Source organism: Lepus europaeus, chromosome 16 (genome assembly GCF_033115175.1).
Source record: "Lepus europaeus isolate LE1 chromosome 16, mLepTim1.pri, whole genome shotgun sequence".
Classification (NCBI taxonomy): domain Eukaryota; kingdom Metazoa; phylum Chordata; class Mammalia; order Lagomorpha; family Leporidae; genus Lepus; species Lepus europaeus.
In genome coordinates, this window is record NC_084842.1 from 25450907 (window position 1) to 25464934 (window position 14028).

Below are 14028 nucleotides of genomic sequence, written 5' to 3' on the forward strand. Positions count from 1 at the left end.
TTTATATGTATTTCACAGGCTTTCATGTTGCATGACAAAAAGCAAAAAATAGAACTCTATCCCATAAGGGAACTGCTGTAGACTACGGAATGTATCTTGATTAATTCATGTTTAGTTAAAAAGTCAACATCTACAGGACTTAATAAGAGTTGCTGTCCACCCAGTCACAAAGCATACTTGCTATCAGGTGCTATGAGCAACCTTGAGTCCCAAATCTTGTATTAAGATGCTTACATGAGTTTTGTGACACTTTGTGCCCTTTATGCCCTCCTGTGTTGACAGGATATCATAATTTCCTTTTCTGAAAAAAAATATTCAGCCAGTGCCCCATTCTTATTGTAAGACACAGAAGTCAAGTTAAGTGGAGAAAACACTGTGCTCTTACACAGCCCGAGGCCCAAGAGTGGCAGCTGTATGTGTGAAGTATAGTCCTAAAACAATCAACAAGAAGCTATATCTGCAGAATCTTTCTCAAAGAGCTTTGCTTTCTAAGCCGCAGTCATCTACTTGCAAAGAACTGAAATATAAGGTCATCTTTGTGCCTCTCTGAGGCCAGTCCTCAGTGTGAGCACGGATCCTGCAGCAATGACCCCCCATTTGTAGAGCATGTAGCATTGTCTTCTATCCCAGGAGGGACCAATAGACATATTGGAATGTTAACAGGTGGCATTCTAGAATTACTTTTGATGAATTCGCATAAGAGTTTAAACTTACTGTTTTGTGTAAAAGATCAAAATACATTATGAATATTAATATATCCAGAAGTATAGTCCTACAGCCATTTTTTACATCAGGAGATTAAGCTTCATAAATGTTACCTCCTTGTGTTTACATAAAATGTCAAGCTTTTGAGGGAGAATGGAAGTCATAACAGAAGTTATCTCCTTCAGTGTATAAACACTTACTTGGGGTTTTAGGGTTTGTTTAACTTTGAAGCAGGAGCCATGTAAGTTCCATTTCATTCTGATCATGGGCTTCTTTTCTTGAAAAATATTTTTGGAACTTAGTCACTTAGGAAGATGTTAATGTATAATGACCTAAATACTTTATTACACCAAATGTGATAATCACCTTGTGAACATAAGTGAGCTAATTGCGGAAGTCCAAAAGGCTGGGCACTACTGCAGGAAGAAAGAACAAACAAACGTGTTCAGGGAACAAACAGAGCTTCACTGTTGATTCTCATTATCTATTAACATTCCTTCAGAATCACTTACACTACTACATCAGTATCTAGAACCCATAATATCTTTTAAGCATTATTCAAAAGAGGTAGACTCTTCAATTACATCTCTTAAGGTTTTACTGTCTGTCCTCATAATCTCGATGAAGCCTTTATTGTGTCATCTGACACTTAAGACCCTTTCCAAAACTAGCAGAGTTTCGCTTTTTAAGCAACTTTTCTAATTAACATAAGTGATTTTCTGTATTCAGAAAAATCTTCAAATCTGTGTTAAACAATTATTTTTATATTCACTATCACAACTTTTCTGCATTGCTCTCTGTGTCTCAATGCATTCTTATTTTCTTGGTTTATTTTTAACTTACAATCCCTGCTGTTTCTAAGTTGGCATCCTATGAGCCAGCTTCTCCTCCCAAGCACACAGCTTCACCTGGCTCAGATCCAGGAGCTCTCCAGGGATGTGCCCAGAGGTGGCTGTCCCCAACATGCACCCATCCACCAGAAAACTACGTGGCCCCCACACGGTCGTCTTTCCTGGACAACTTGTTGTATGAACTGGAGAAGTTTAGTGCTTTAACTGTATCGGCTGACCAAGCCCAGGCAGACATCCCAGAGGAGAGCACCCTGGAGATTCAGGAGGAGCCCCCTGCTCCCCTCCTGTTGCCTGCAGCATCTGAACCTGCCCGACCACCGCCTTCTCTGTTACCTTTGACTTCCGCTGCAGCCCGGCCTTGCGAGGCAATGCCACATCAGGATCCCAGAAAGGCAGCTCCAAACAGGTTTTCGGATTTGAAGCAAATGAAGAGGGGCTTCTCAGACCCTAAGAAAGTGCCTGAAATCCTGGGTGATAAGTTTGTGGCCTCTGCGTGCACCACTGTGAGCGCCTTGCCTGTCACCCTCCCTGCCATTGGAGAGGAAGAGGAGGAAGTCTGGGAGGGGCTCATGCCGGGCATCAGCAGGGGGCTTCAAGACTCTCATGAACCAGATGCCTTGTGGTGCATCCCAGATGGTACAGAGCTGACGCCAAACCTGCACATTGAAGAGGAAGAAGAGGAAAACCCCAACCACTTAAAATACCCAGTAGCCACTCCCACAGGTCCTAGGATTCCTAAAGAAGACAGCCATGCAGCAAAAACCAGTAATGAGGTATTTTAATGTTGCCTGATTACTGCAGAACTAACCAGTCTTACCAAAATTAGCTAGTACAATTGATCGTATTAATAAACACCTACTTTGACATTGCCTTAGCAGGTTTCCTTATAAGAAATACATAGTATAAGCAGGGAGTAAAGGGTATATTATGTACAAGTAGATATATATTAGAACTTATAAGAGTAACTATAGGGGAGAATTCCATTATCTCATTATTTCTTAAGGAATATAAATTGTATTTTAAAAGTTATTGTAATTTGTACACCAATATTCCAATATTTATAATCATATCTAATAATTGAGCTCTTACTACCCTACTATTCTAAGAACTCTAAGAAAAAAAAAAAAAGGAAAGGAAAGCTGTAATGTTTTATTTGAAAGAGTTACACAAAGAAAAGAAGAGGTAGAGAGATCTTCCATCCGCTGGTCCACTCCCCAAATAGCCGCAATGGCCAGAGCTGCGCTGATTGGAGCCAGGAGCTTCCTCCAGGTCTCCCACGTGGGTGCAGGGTCCAAGGACTTGGGCCATCCTCTACCACTTTCGCAGGCCACAGCAGAGAGCGGGATCCGAAGTAGAGCATCTGGGACTTGAACTGGTGCCCATATGGGATGCCAACACTGCAGGCAGCGGCTTTAACTGCTACGCCATAGTGCAGAACCCTACAGATTTCCTTCTCAAAACCCAGTGAGGTGGGGTAGGCATCATGGTACAGCAAGTTAAACTGATGCATAGGATACCTGCATCCCATATTGGAGTGCCTGGGCCTGAGTCCTGCCTCTGCTTCCAATCCAGCTTCCTGCTAACATGCCTGGGAGGCAGCAGATGATAGCTCAGCTCAAGTACTTGGGTTCCTGAAACCCATGTTGGAGACACAGAAGGAGTTCCTGGATCTTCCCTTCAGCCTGGCCCAGACTCAGTTGTTGTAACCATTTAGGGAGTGAACCAGTGGATGAATGAGCCTTTCCTCCTCCTTCCCCTCTTTGAAATAAATAAAAATGAATAATTTTTTAAACTAGCAAAGTAGGTTATTATTCTCACTTTAACAGAGATTGATGCATGGAGAGATTAGTCCACTTCCAGAATAAGAAAACCATACACCATACCTTTGCTATAAATGGCACCTTGCCGAAGAAGAGAAATCAAATTGTAATCCAGTCTGTCCCCTTTTGATTTTTCTGAAGAGGTCATTTTCCTCAGGTAGGAATCTATGTAAGAATTGAGTCTTGTATCTCCATTTTTCATCATCAGTTGCATGATGGCTTTAATCAACAAAGGAAGAACATCCTCTGAAACCTTAGCTTGTAAACCTGTCTTTAAAGAAAACAAAATGACTATCTTGTAGTTCAAAAAGCAAAGACAATTCCTGGCAAGTATTGAAATTAGCAAATAAAAACAATGATTCCATTATGTCACCATGAATTCATTTTCCTCCATTATTTTTTTTTTAGTTGTTAATAGGTTCAGTATAGCCTCCATGATTTCTTTAAATATAAAAATCGCTTTCAAAACCCCCTAGTTTGAAATTAAGACCTTAGCAATAATTAATATAAAGGCACCTGACCTAAACAGAGTGTCCTCGGGGATAAATAATGGCCAGTGCCCACAAAACCCCACAACCCAGAAAATCCTGAGGCTTGGCTGGTTCCTCACCCAGAGGGGAAATACCCTGAAACTTGTTGCTATTTTAAGAATTTCTTAGAAGCCAAACTAAATCTCCCACGTGTGTTTCCTGTGCATTAACGAGCAAATGTAGTTACTGGCAAATACTGAAATCGTGAGATGAAAAGAATGGGTCACATTACGCCACCATACAAGGCATTTTCCTCCATGGTTCCTGTTTCAAAATAACCCAGCCACACCTGGGTTGGTGTAAAGCAAGAGCACTGCTCAAGAACAGAGAATCCCCTGCAGTAAGTGAAACTTCTAAGTCAACCATTTCCATAACAGAGTTTCCCTTTCATTTAATCAACTTCAGGACGTGCTTAGACACGTGGCCTGGCTTGCGGGAAATACTCTTTGCCTGTTGCAGGCAGTCCCCAGGTGAGGCACTCACCCGGAACTAAACTGGACAGCCAGCTCACACCATGCACAGATCCTGATTTGTCCTAGTTTTGTGACATGCTGACATTTGTGACCTACTCTGTAAACAAAAAGCAAGGGATCTTTCCTGAAATTGGATACTTTTCTCCTTTGTGTTCAGAAGTTATCATATAAATATATTACAAAATTGTTCTCACCTCTAGCACGTATATCCAAAAACTGAAGCTGATTGTAGTTTGAATTGAGAATTTTGAATCAAATTCAAAAGGAAAAGTTCCTGCTTGCAAAGCAAACATTTTTCATGAATGTCACTCTCAGGGTTGTTACCTTGACAGCGATTTGATTTTGAAGGCTATTCTCTGAAAAGCGTGTAACCTCTTTCTGGACCCAAGCATAATCACATCTTGTCTTCCCTCGATCTTTAAGCCATCTTCATTCTCTCCGGGAGATCGAACGACTGCACCTTTTCCCAGCTGTCTGCTCTCCTCTCCTCCGTTTCACTCCTCCTTCACCTCTGTTTCTGACCTGGTCTCCACACTTTCTCAGCCTACCCAGCCCTACTCTCCACCTCTCCTCCCTAAATACTCTTACCAACAGGAGATCAATTCACCAAACTCCAAGGTAGCTGCATCCTGAGTGTGGTTTAGTGCATGTCTTTAAGTGAACTTAACAAACTAGACCTATGCACTTGGATTTGCCCCATCTTACAAGATCTGAAAAGCTCTGTGAATACTGATCACTAACTTTTAACATCATCAGCATGGCCTCTACCCCAACACATAAAAGATAGGTTACATAGCAGCTAGACTCAGATCGCAGATAAACTAAAGCTTGCATCATGAGAAAAATGACATCGTTAGATTTAAAAAAGAAAGCTGAGAGCCAACATGAGATCCACCCCATTCAAAGGCTTCTCAGGTTTGTGCCGGTCACCCTCCAGCACTTCTGGGTCGGCTGGTGCCCTCCCGTCATTTCCCGCCCATCAGCAGGTTCCTCCAAGACTGTGGCAGGATGATCTAGGCATGCACGTGTTTGAGCCCTGCTTCCGCAGAGTGAGGTTAAGGAGGCCGCAGCAAGATGATTCTCTGTAGCAGCTGACAGAGCATCCATCTCTGGGACTTGGCAGCCTGGCAGCTCTTTTTTCCTTTAGACAAAAGGCGATGGACACAGAATAGTAGCCCTCCCCCACGTTCAAGTTTTTGAGCATGAGATGGGAGTCTCTAAGCTCAGCTAAACATTAAGGGTCTGATACAGCCCACTTTATATACAAGGCCACACCCGTGCCTGAAATATGGCCTTTACACAGTCTTTGAATTCCCTGTCACCATATCCATCCAATGCAGTAGCCCATCTATGCAGATTCAACTTAGGTGTGAAAAGGAATTTTGAAAAAAAGTTGGGATGCTTTAAAAACCAGCACTCGTTGCTCTTTGAGTATTTATCTTAGCTAGCAGAAAATAACTAGGAATTTTTAAAAATGTGTTCTATAATACCTAAGTCTACGAATTTTCCTTTTTCCTCTCTAGTTTTATCGTTAAGGCCAACATATTCTTTTTTTTTTTTCTTTTCCTTCAGCTTAATCAGTGGGAAAGTAACTTTTAGAACCATAGTTCTCCAATGTACAGAGACAGATGAATCACCACCATCGTAGTATCAAGGACAAAACTAGGATTTTAAAAAGGGTCTATTCATCTGCAAAAACTAAGCTCATTTTATTCATTTCTTAGTTTTCAAGTGTTAGCAAATGAAAGACTGGAAGTATCCATAATAAATGTCTTTGAAAACTTCTTTAATAACTTTACATGAGCTATGAGGGAGCTTCATGAGGTTCATGGAAAATATGTATTATTAAAAAACAGTGCATGGATTTCAAAATCATTTTGCAGTAGAACTTAATTCCGTTTTCCATGAACTTTTTGAAGTGTCCTCATAACTAACTCCAGAAAAATATAATGGTTTTTGTCTCTGTTTTAAATTATATTTGAGAGGAAATGTTGATTTTTAATCTCACTGAGTTTTTTAAAGCCTTATAAATCTATATTTCTAGTTACAGAAAAGAATGTAAGTTGGCTAAAGTTATTCATGCCTGGAAATACAAATACAAGTTGAATCAACTCCAAATTTGAGGCCATTATTATTACCTCCGATTTGACCCAGTAACAAACTGTGCCAATTTCAGTTCTTTAAGATTTTCTATTTTTTCCATCTCTTTAATGTTGCAAATTATGATCTTTATGAAGAAAGAAAGCAACCTAGAACTGAAAGCAAAGAGAAAATTAAATTGTAACACTATTTTAGTAGGAATAATACGTATGAAATCATTATAACATTTCTATCAAACTATCAACCATTGAGTACTTAACCAATGTTAATTCAATGCAATTTCATTCCTTTAAAATATTTTCCAAGACAATAGTTTGCCATATGCAATCCACAGTCTTTCATAAAAGTAAAATTTACTACTGCTCTACAGATTACAGAAAACTGAATGGTACATGAATTACGAGTTTTGTATATAAATCTAAATCCAATATCTTCCCTAGGCTTTTGAGCATCTGTTTTTAAAATAACATTTTTTTCAGAAAAAAATAAATCTCAACTCTTCTGTAAGCTAAGCTTTCAATTCCTTCCAAGAGAATATTTTATAAAAGAGACAGGATGTGGACTCAAGTTGCAGTGGAAGTACCTCATGAAGAAAGAGAAAGGTTCTCTCTTGGGTGTTTTTCAAGATGCTCAGTTGTTGGTCCCACAAGGAAGTCTCATCACCCCAAAGTAAGTCCATCAGAGGGTGAGCCCCTTGAGAACAGGTTATAACCTGAAATTAGGCCCCAGTTCCCCCAATACACATATGTTCATATGCTCTTCCCAGCTGTTTATCCACATCACTGTTTCTGAGTCCTGATATCTAGAGCCCTTGTATTGGTCCAGATAATGGGAGTGCCAGAAAACTCAGTAACTACAGCTTAAACAAAGTAGAAACATAGCTTCCTTACACATAAACGCAGGACTTCAGGAACTAGTGTGGTGGCTCCACCAGCCCAGAGAACCGAGCAGATGCTGTGCCCAGTGAGAAGCCTCCACATGTCGTCCAAGATGGCAGCTCCAGCTGTCCCTTCCCGACTCTAAGCAGGAAGGAGAACAGAGAGGCAGTTATGCCTTCTCCCATGAAGTTCACTTCCCGGAAGTCGCCAATATCCCATCTGTTAGGACTTTATCTCATGAGCACATCTAGGTACCAGAAAAAGTAGTCTTTATTCAGAGTGGCCGTGGTCTACCAACTGGGGTCCCATGACTGAGAACAAAGAAGAAGATGGATGTTGGAGAACATCAGGCTGTAATCTCTGCCACAACCCATGAGCAAGACTTCCAAACATGTTCATTTCATCAGACTGTGGATTTGAAGTCAATCATTACTAATGATAATAAATTTTTTCTAAATGAAGGTTGAGAAAACCACATGCTTTTATTTAAAAAGCCTTTTAGTTTATTAAAGTTCTTCAAGCCAAATCAAATATCAAATAGTACATTGCTAGATCCTATCTGCTATTGGAAGGAAAATAAAATATACACACAAGAAGGCTTGCTTATTCACTGTCATATTAAAGATCTTACTTCAAAAGAATACCAAACCAACCAAGCTTGAATTAAGGCCATATTCAGTATTCAATTTATGGTTCACTATTTTCCCCCAAAATGCCACATTTTCTTATGTATGCTGTTAGAAAGTTTAACCTTCCCCCAGTGTTTTACATTTTCCATGAAAGTTAATAAGGCAAATTGATCCTACCTTGTACCTACTCAATAAACACACACACACACACACAAAAAAAAAAAAACCAGTTCGGATCTGAGGGATTCCTGAACCTAAGAACCTAAGCAGCCTGTTAAAGACATAACATGTCTTAGACATAGTCTTGGCCATCCACTTTGCATTCAGACATCCTCTCGATGCCAACTTCCCTCTACACACCTTTTTCGGCAATGCCTGGGAGTAGCAGCTGGTGCCTGGGCTGTGGCCACGGACGGAGCCTCCAGAGGAGTTCTCTGCGGACTGTGAACCTGCTCTGCTACACGCGGGAGCTTGGCATGCTGTGTGTGCATGGAAAAGACAAAGCAGAAAAACTCCTGAAGGCTGTGTGAGGGAGCCGAGAACTAACTAACTTCTTCTGGCTTTTCCAGGCTGATTTAAAAAGCGGGCTCTTTGTCCTGGGTAAGCCTCCTCGTAGCCCAGTGATGTCTAGGAGATCCTGCGGCTCACCTGTCAGAGGGCTCGGCGGTTCCCACAGGGTAGGGTCAGAGTGTCCTCACGTTGTCACTGTTGTCCCGACCACCTTCCTTCTCCAGGGGCTGCCTCTTCTCTTCCATGGGTGTCTTTGCAGGACACTGGCAGTCAAGGAGAGCTGGCTGCACCCTTCTGTGTGCTGAAGTGACCAACTGCCCATGAGCTAGGAAATTGAATCAGCACAGCACTCCTACCCTAAGTCTTTGAGCAATGCACTTCCTTATTACGTGTGTGTGTTTTCCAAACCCCCAAAAGACGTGATCCAATTCCCCACTCTACAAGTAAGGATGTGGTGTGCTGTTTTCTACGTCCATCTGTGTTTCTGTATTAAGTCACTGCTTTCTAGTCACCGTTTTTAATGCGAAGGACAAATCTTTTGTATTTGTAAACTGAACTCATACACTTCCAGTAATATTTGCTTCTGTGTCATTCAGCTCGTCTGGACTTCTTAAATTCCATGATCCTTGTCTTGGAATATTTTGTTTCCCTGATGTGTGTGCCATTTATTCCACTCCCCTTTTCTCACACTGTCTACTCCCAATTTCTTGGCAACTTTGATTAAATTTAAAGACCACCTTACTTTCCCTTTAAGTCCTTAGTTCTGTAACACCCACAGTACTTTAAAATGAGTGGATTCCAACTGGCACTCTCAATTCTGAGGAAGTAAACCAAGGAGTTCAGGAATTCTCATCTGTGCCTAAGACAGGGTTCAGTTCACCACTGTTGTTTTGATGGACCCTAGCTTGGCCTTGCTTGCTCTGTTGGGTAGCTGTGGTTCTGCATGGCAAGTTCTTAAGGGCTCAATGTCAACGGAATTTTTCCTATTTTTTTGAAAAATGTATATATTGCTCTGTGTTTATATCATTTTGTGCTTTCTGCCTTGCACAGGCAGACCTCATTTTGTTGCTGACTCAGGGATTTGTGCTGCCCGAGAGAGAGGGGAATGTCAGTTTGTGGAGATCTGAAGGCCTTCAGAGCCCACACAAGCAGAAAGGTTTCCCCACAGCTAAGAAAGCCCATCCATGGATTCCCGTGGTCAACAAGATGGGGCACCTTCAGCTTTTTCTTTGCCACATTTTTACATTACCTATTTACATGTTAGATTACACGTTTGTGTGGCCTGTAAATATTCTATGTTATCTAGATTTTGCAAAGTTTTACTTAACCTTGCTACTTAAGAAGGAAAAATAAGACAACATGGTGCTGTTATTTCATCTAACTTTATGTGGCAAGTACTACAACGAACGAACTTTAGAACTGCTTATAGCACTTGCAGAGACCTGTATATGTTAGGATTTAAAGTAACAATCAGCCCCTCTTTAAGAATTATTTAATGCTACAGATCACTCACCCTTTGAAGATGCATCTGTAGAGGGAGAGCTAAATGGATGCTCTCAGGCAGCCTGCATCTCACCATCTGAGAAACAGAAGTATGCATTCTACTGATGCCAAAGATTCAAGAAGATTTCAAATCAGTTTCCTTGCAAACAGTGGATTGTGGTTGGTTCTTGCAGTGAAAATTAGTCCGTGTTTAAAATACATGGCTTCTCTGTCTCCATTTTTGATGTGTACTTAAAAGGTTACACTAAAAGAGGAAAGAAAATATTAGCACATTGCTAAGGAAAAAGTTAAATATTTAAGATCCAGTAAAAAATGGCAGGATGCTTCGTGGGTTTTCTAAGTTTTATCATAGTCCTGATACGCATCGCAGAAATGTAAGCGTGATACAGTCCTTGCTCAACATTTCCACCAACAGTGCTTGGGATGTGTTGACTTGAAAACAGCCTTAAGTTCACAGTTCATGGGAGCCTCCCTGAATGTCACGGATGTACATTGTTCTATTTTTATCACCGAGCTAAGAGGATCTGAGGAATATAAATGCCTGAGCAGGTGGTAAAAACAGAAATGAACACAAACTGAAAACACTGGTGCTTCCTTCTCAAAAATTTCAAACGTGGGGAAGCAAGAACATGGTCAGAAAAACAGATGGACAACTATTCCACGTAGCTCTGTTGTCTTTAAAATATTTCAAAATTAGTCCAGGTTGAAGGCATTTGCCAAGACCGATCAAAGGCCAAAAACAGCTTGCAGCTTGTTGTTGCCACTTCTCACCACTAGATGGCGATAGGGTGCAGACACGTCTTAAAAGTCTGCCCGCTGAGTTTTATCACCAAGGAGGAAAGGCAAAAGCCAGCAGGCTGAAGTCATTTTCTTGAATGCCCATACAGAATATGAACATCTGCTGAATGGACAAAGTAACTAAACCCCCAAGTAAATGTTTACGCCGTCTATTCCATCATAGTGAAAGTCAAAATTATCATTCTGGTTCTTTCTAACTTGTCATGTTAAGAAATTATCCAGTATCTTTAGGATTTGGTTTCCTAGTCTGCAAAATGAGGTTGAATTATTACGATTATTATTTTTATGTGACCAAGAAGTGTGAGAATCACCTGGCAAATGCTATTTGTCTCAGCTCTCCGATTGTGCAAGGTTAACAATGGGCAGGTTTACAGAGCAGAGGAAGCCTATCTGTGGAAATGTGGATTCCTTTACGGGTTCCCTGAGAGGGGCAAGCTTAATCATCATCTTGTCCAACTCACGGATTCTAGAAGTTAGGAGGCTGAGGGGTAACCCCCAAGTTCATGGGGTAGCCATTGCCAAAAACAGAAAGATACAAATGTGCACTCATAAGTAACTGCTCATGCCATCTCTCCCTCTACTGGCCAAATGCTTTCAAAGCAAACTCATTCACATACTAATTCAAATAATTGGTCATCTGTCCACAAAACTGGCTCCCAGTTATCCACGTTAACATGAAGGGGACCCATGTGACAGATAAGCTTAGACGTGCCCCAAAACTCGTCATTATGAGGGAGGCACAACTCAACTAGTCAAAGTTGTGATCGATTTTGGCCTCATTACAGGAACAGTACAGAAAACTGGTGGCTTGGAGTGGGAAGGGGAGGTGGGGTTTGAAGGAGGGCGAAAGATGTTGGGAAAGGCAAGTGAAGTTGAGTTCTTGCTAACTGACATGCCCAGGAGCCCGAGTTCCTGAGACTTAGAGGCCTGTGGAATTCTCCAGGAGCCGCATGCATCCAGCAATAGCCAATTTTCCTAAGCACCACTGGGATAGGTCCTTTCACTTGTAAGTTGGATTGAATTGAAGGAAATACACTGGTAAGAATTATGATGAGAACTAAAGGGATATATACAGACTTCAAAAGTACATGAGCAACTTAACGAACAATTTGATCTTTTAAATTGCATTCATATGTTAACATAAAGGAGCAATGAAATTAGACCAACCTGCTTTAGCAAGCACTGGATGTCATGATATAAAACCTCTACTCAATTTAGAAATATTAGGATGGCTTAAATACCTGAGAATAGGCGTACTACTTTTATACCACAATGAGATATATTTTATAAAACATTCTCTCCTGAGAGCAAATAATATTTTGTGATTTATAGCTTTGTGCATTGATAGTACTGTGCTTGTTTTCATGAGAGAACTATAGCTATCTTGGTGTGTATATTTTTTAAAGCGCAAAATTTTTATTCCCAGGATTTTTGAGTCACTAACATGAGCATTTTCATAATAATGTGGCTTTAAAGCATACTCTTTGGTGAGAAATTTTATTCCCTGGAATGTATTCTAAGGAATAGTTCAAATGAACAAAATGGCTCTTAGTACAAAAAATATTTATAGCATTGTTAGTTATGTCAGTTAAAAAAGACCAATCTTCAAAAACAAAAGAGATTAATGGATAAGAAAACTGATATATAGACACATGTGAAGCATTATTTTAGTCATTTTAAAAAAGTAAACTGAAAAATTAGAAAATAGTGTTAATGTCAGCTGATATATATAAACCTTATTTCTGTATAAAAGGTATATGTATATATAAAGTTGAAATATAGGATACAGGCTCATGGATACCTCTATATAGTTAAGTTCATTTAATAATATATTGAATTAAATAACTGGAAATGGCTCAAAAATTTAGTCTTAATCTCAAATATATCTTATATTTTTAATACATTGTTAATAATTCCATATTTATTTATAGGAATAAACTATTTCATGCAGGTATCCAGTAATCCTGTCCTTTAAAGTTTATGTGTTCAATGCACAAACTTTTAAGTAAGTTGCTAAGAATACAGTTAGTACGTACTTCTCATTAATAGAGTCAAAGCTTAATGTTTTCATAATGTAAGTACTTAATCTCATGCTAAAAGGACAGCTTAGATAGGAAGCGAGTGGGTAAATAATGTAGGGCTGAGGACGATCATAGACTCATAAACTGAAAGAAACTCTAGAGTTCCCCATCTAAGCTTGGACCAGGAGAGTTTCCATGTGAAATTTGCGGGAAAATACTTCCATCCTATCAGATATCCACTCGTAACTAGAGAAATCCAAGAACTGGTCCTGAGGTCTAAGGACATGGATCTGATACGTAATTCCATAGTCATGCTTCTATAATTTCCATGCAAACTCTGATTTTGTCATTTGTAACTATCACTCAGAAAAGAACGCTTTTGAAATGTATCATGAGTGAGTTGTATGTATTTTTCCTCTAACAGGTAACATTTAGGTAGTCAATATAAATCATACTGAGTTTTAATATTCAACAAACACATTAACTTTCATTCATTGAAATATTTATGTGGATTTGTGGGATGCCAAGGCTTGTCATTTCCAATATTATAAGTATCTATTACAGATACTGGTCTTGATGCTTAGTTTAAAAAGAAAAGAAACTCTTTTGAGAGTTCAGTGCACTGGGAATTTCTACCAATATTTCTCTTCTAAGGTAAAATGTTATGTGTTACCTGGATATTGTTTGTTGCATTCTACTTAAAGTTCTCTGTTTTCTCTTTTTAAAACTGCATGTTTCTACTCCACTTTGAGAACAGAGAATGTTAATTCAAATGTAGCATGGGATGTTTGCCTATTGATCTTTTCATCCGTACTGTACGTGAAGATGTTGTCAGTGAAGGACGAGTTTAAAGAATGGATGTGACGTCCTGTTAAGCTAAATGTGCTCTTTTTCTGCTTGTTTGAAAACACACTGCAGCACAAGGCTGTAGGAAGGTGTCTGCACCTTCTATTCTAGTGGTCTGATGTCTGTGTTCTTGCCATATTCCTGGCCTTTGAAAAATCAATAGGACTGAACCCCAACTTGTCCTTAAATCTTGAGCAGGCTAGATTGCAGATGTGTTCAAAACATTGAACCTCGGTTATTTTGATTTAATGCAAAATACCCTTCAAAACACTTTAAATATTGATCCTGCAGAAATCCTTTTTGGGTTTTTTCTTCCTTCCTCTTGGTTTTTTACAACAGGAAATATTAAATGTCAAGAAAAGTA

At 39.8% G+C, this 14028-nt stretch overlaps 2 protein-coding genes across 11 annotated transcripts in view; both read left to right on the forward strand.

Moving 5' to 3' along the window:
* Nucleotides 1–14028, forward strand: part of SORBS2 (sorbin and SH3 domain containing 2) — a 218344-nt gene that overhangs the window by 195860 nt on the left and 8456 nt on the right. The gene's annotated exons all lie outside the window — the stretch shown is intronic.
* LOC133774834 (uncharacterized) lies at nt 680–12480 on the forward strand. The gene is made up of 3 exons (XM_062212722.1): nt 680–2329; nt 4803–4997; nt 8556–12480. Exons 1-3 carry the CDS (start codon nt 1925–1927, stop codon nt 8799–8801), a joined length of 846 nt encoding a protein of 281 aa, XP_062068706.1. The 5' UTR covers nt 680–1924; the 3' UTR covers nt 8802–12480.

Coding starts and splice junctions, on each gene's coding strand:
- LOC133774834 (XM_062212722.1), top strand. CDS start 1,925: ATGCCACATCAGGATCCCAGAAAGGCAGCTCCAAACAGGTTTTCGGAT. Junction 2,330..4,802: donor CAGCAAAAACCAGTAATGAG/GTATTTTAATGT, acceptor TCGATCTTTAAG/CCATCTTCATTCTCTCCGGG. Junction 4,998..8,555: donor TCAATTCACCAAACTCCAAG/GTAGCTGCATCC, acceptor TGGCTTTTCCAG/GCTGATTTAAAAAGCGGGCT.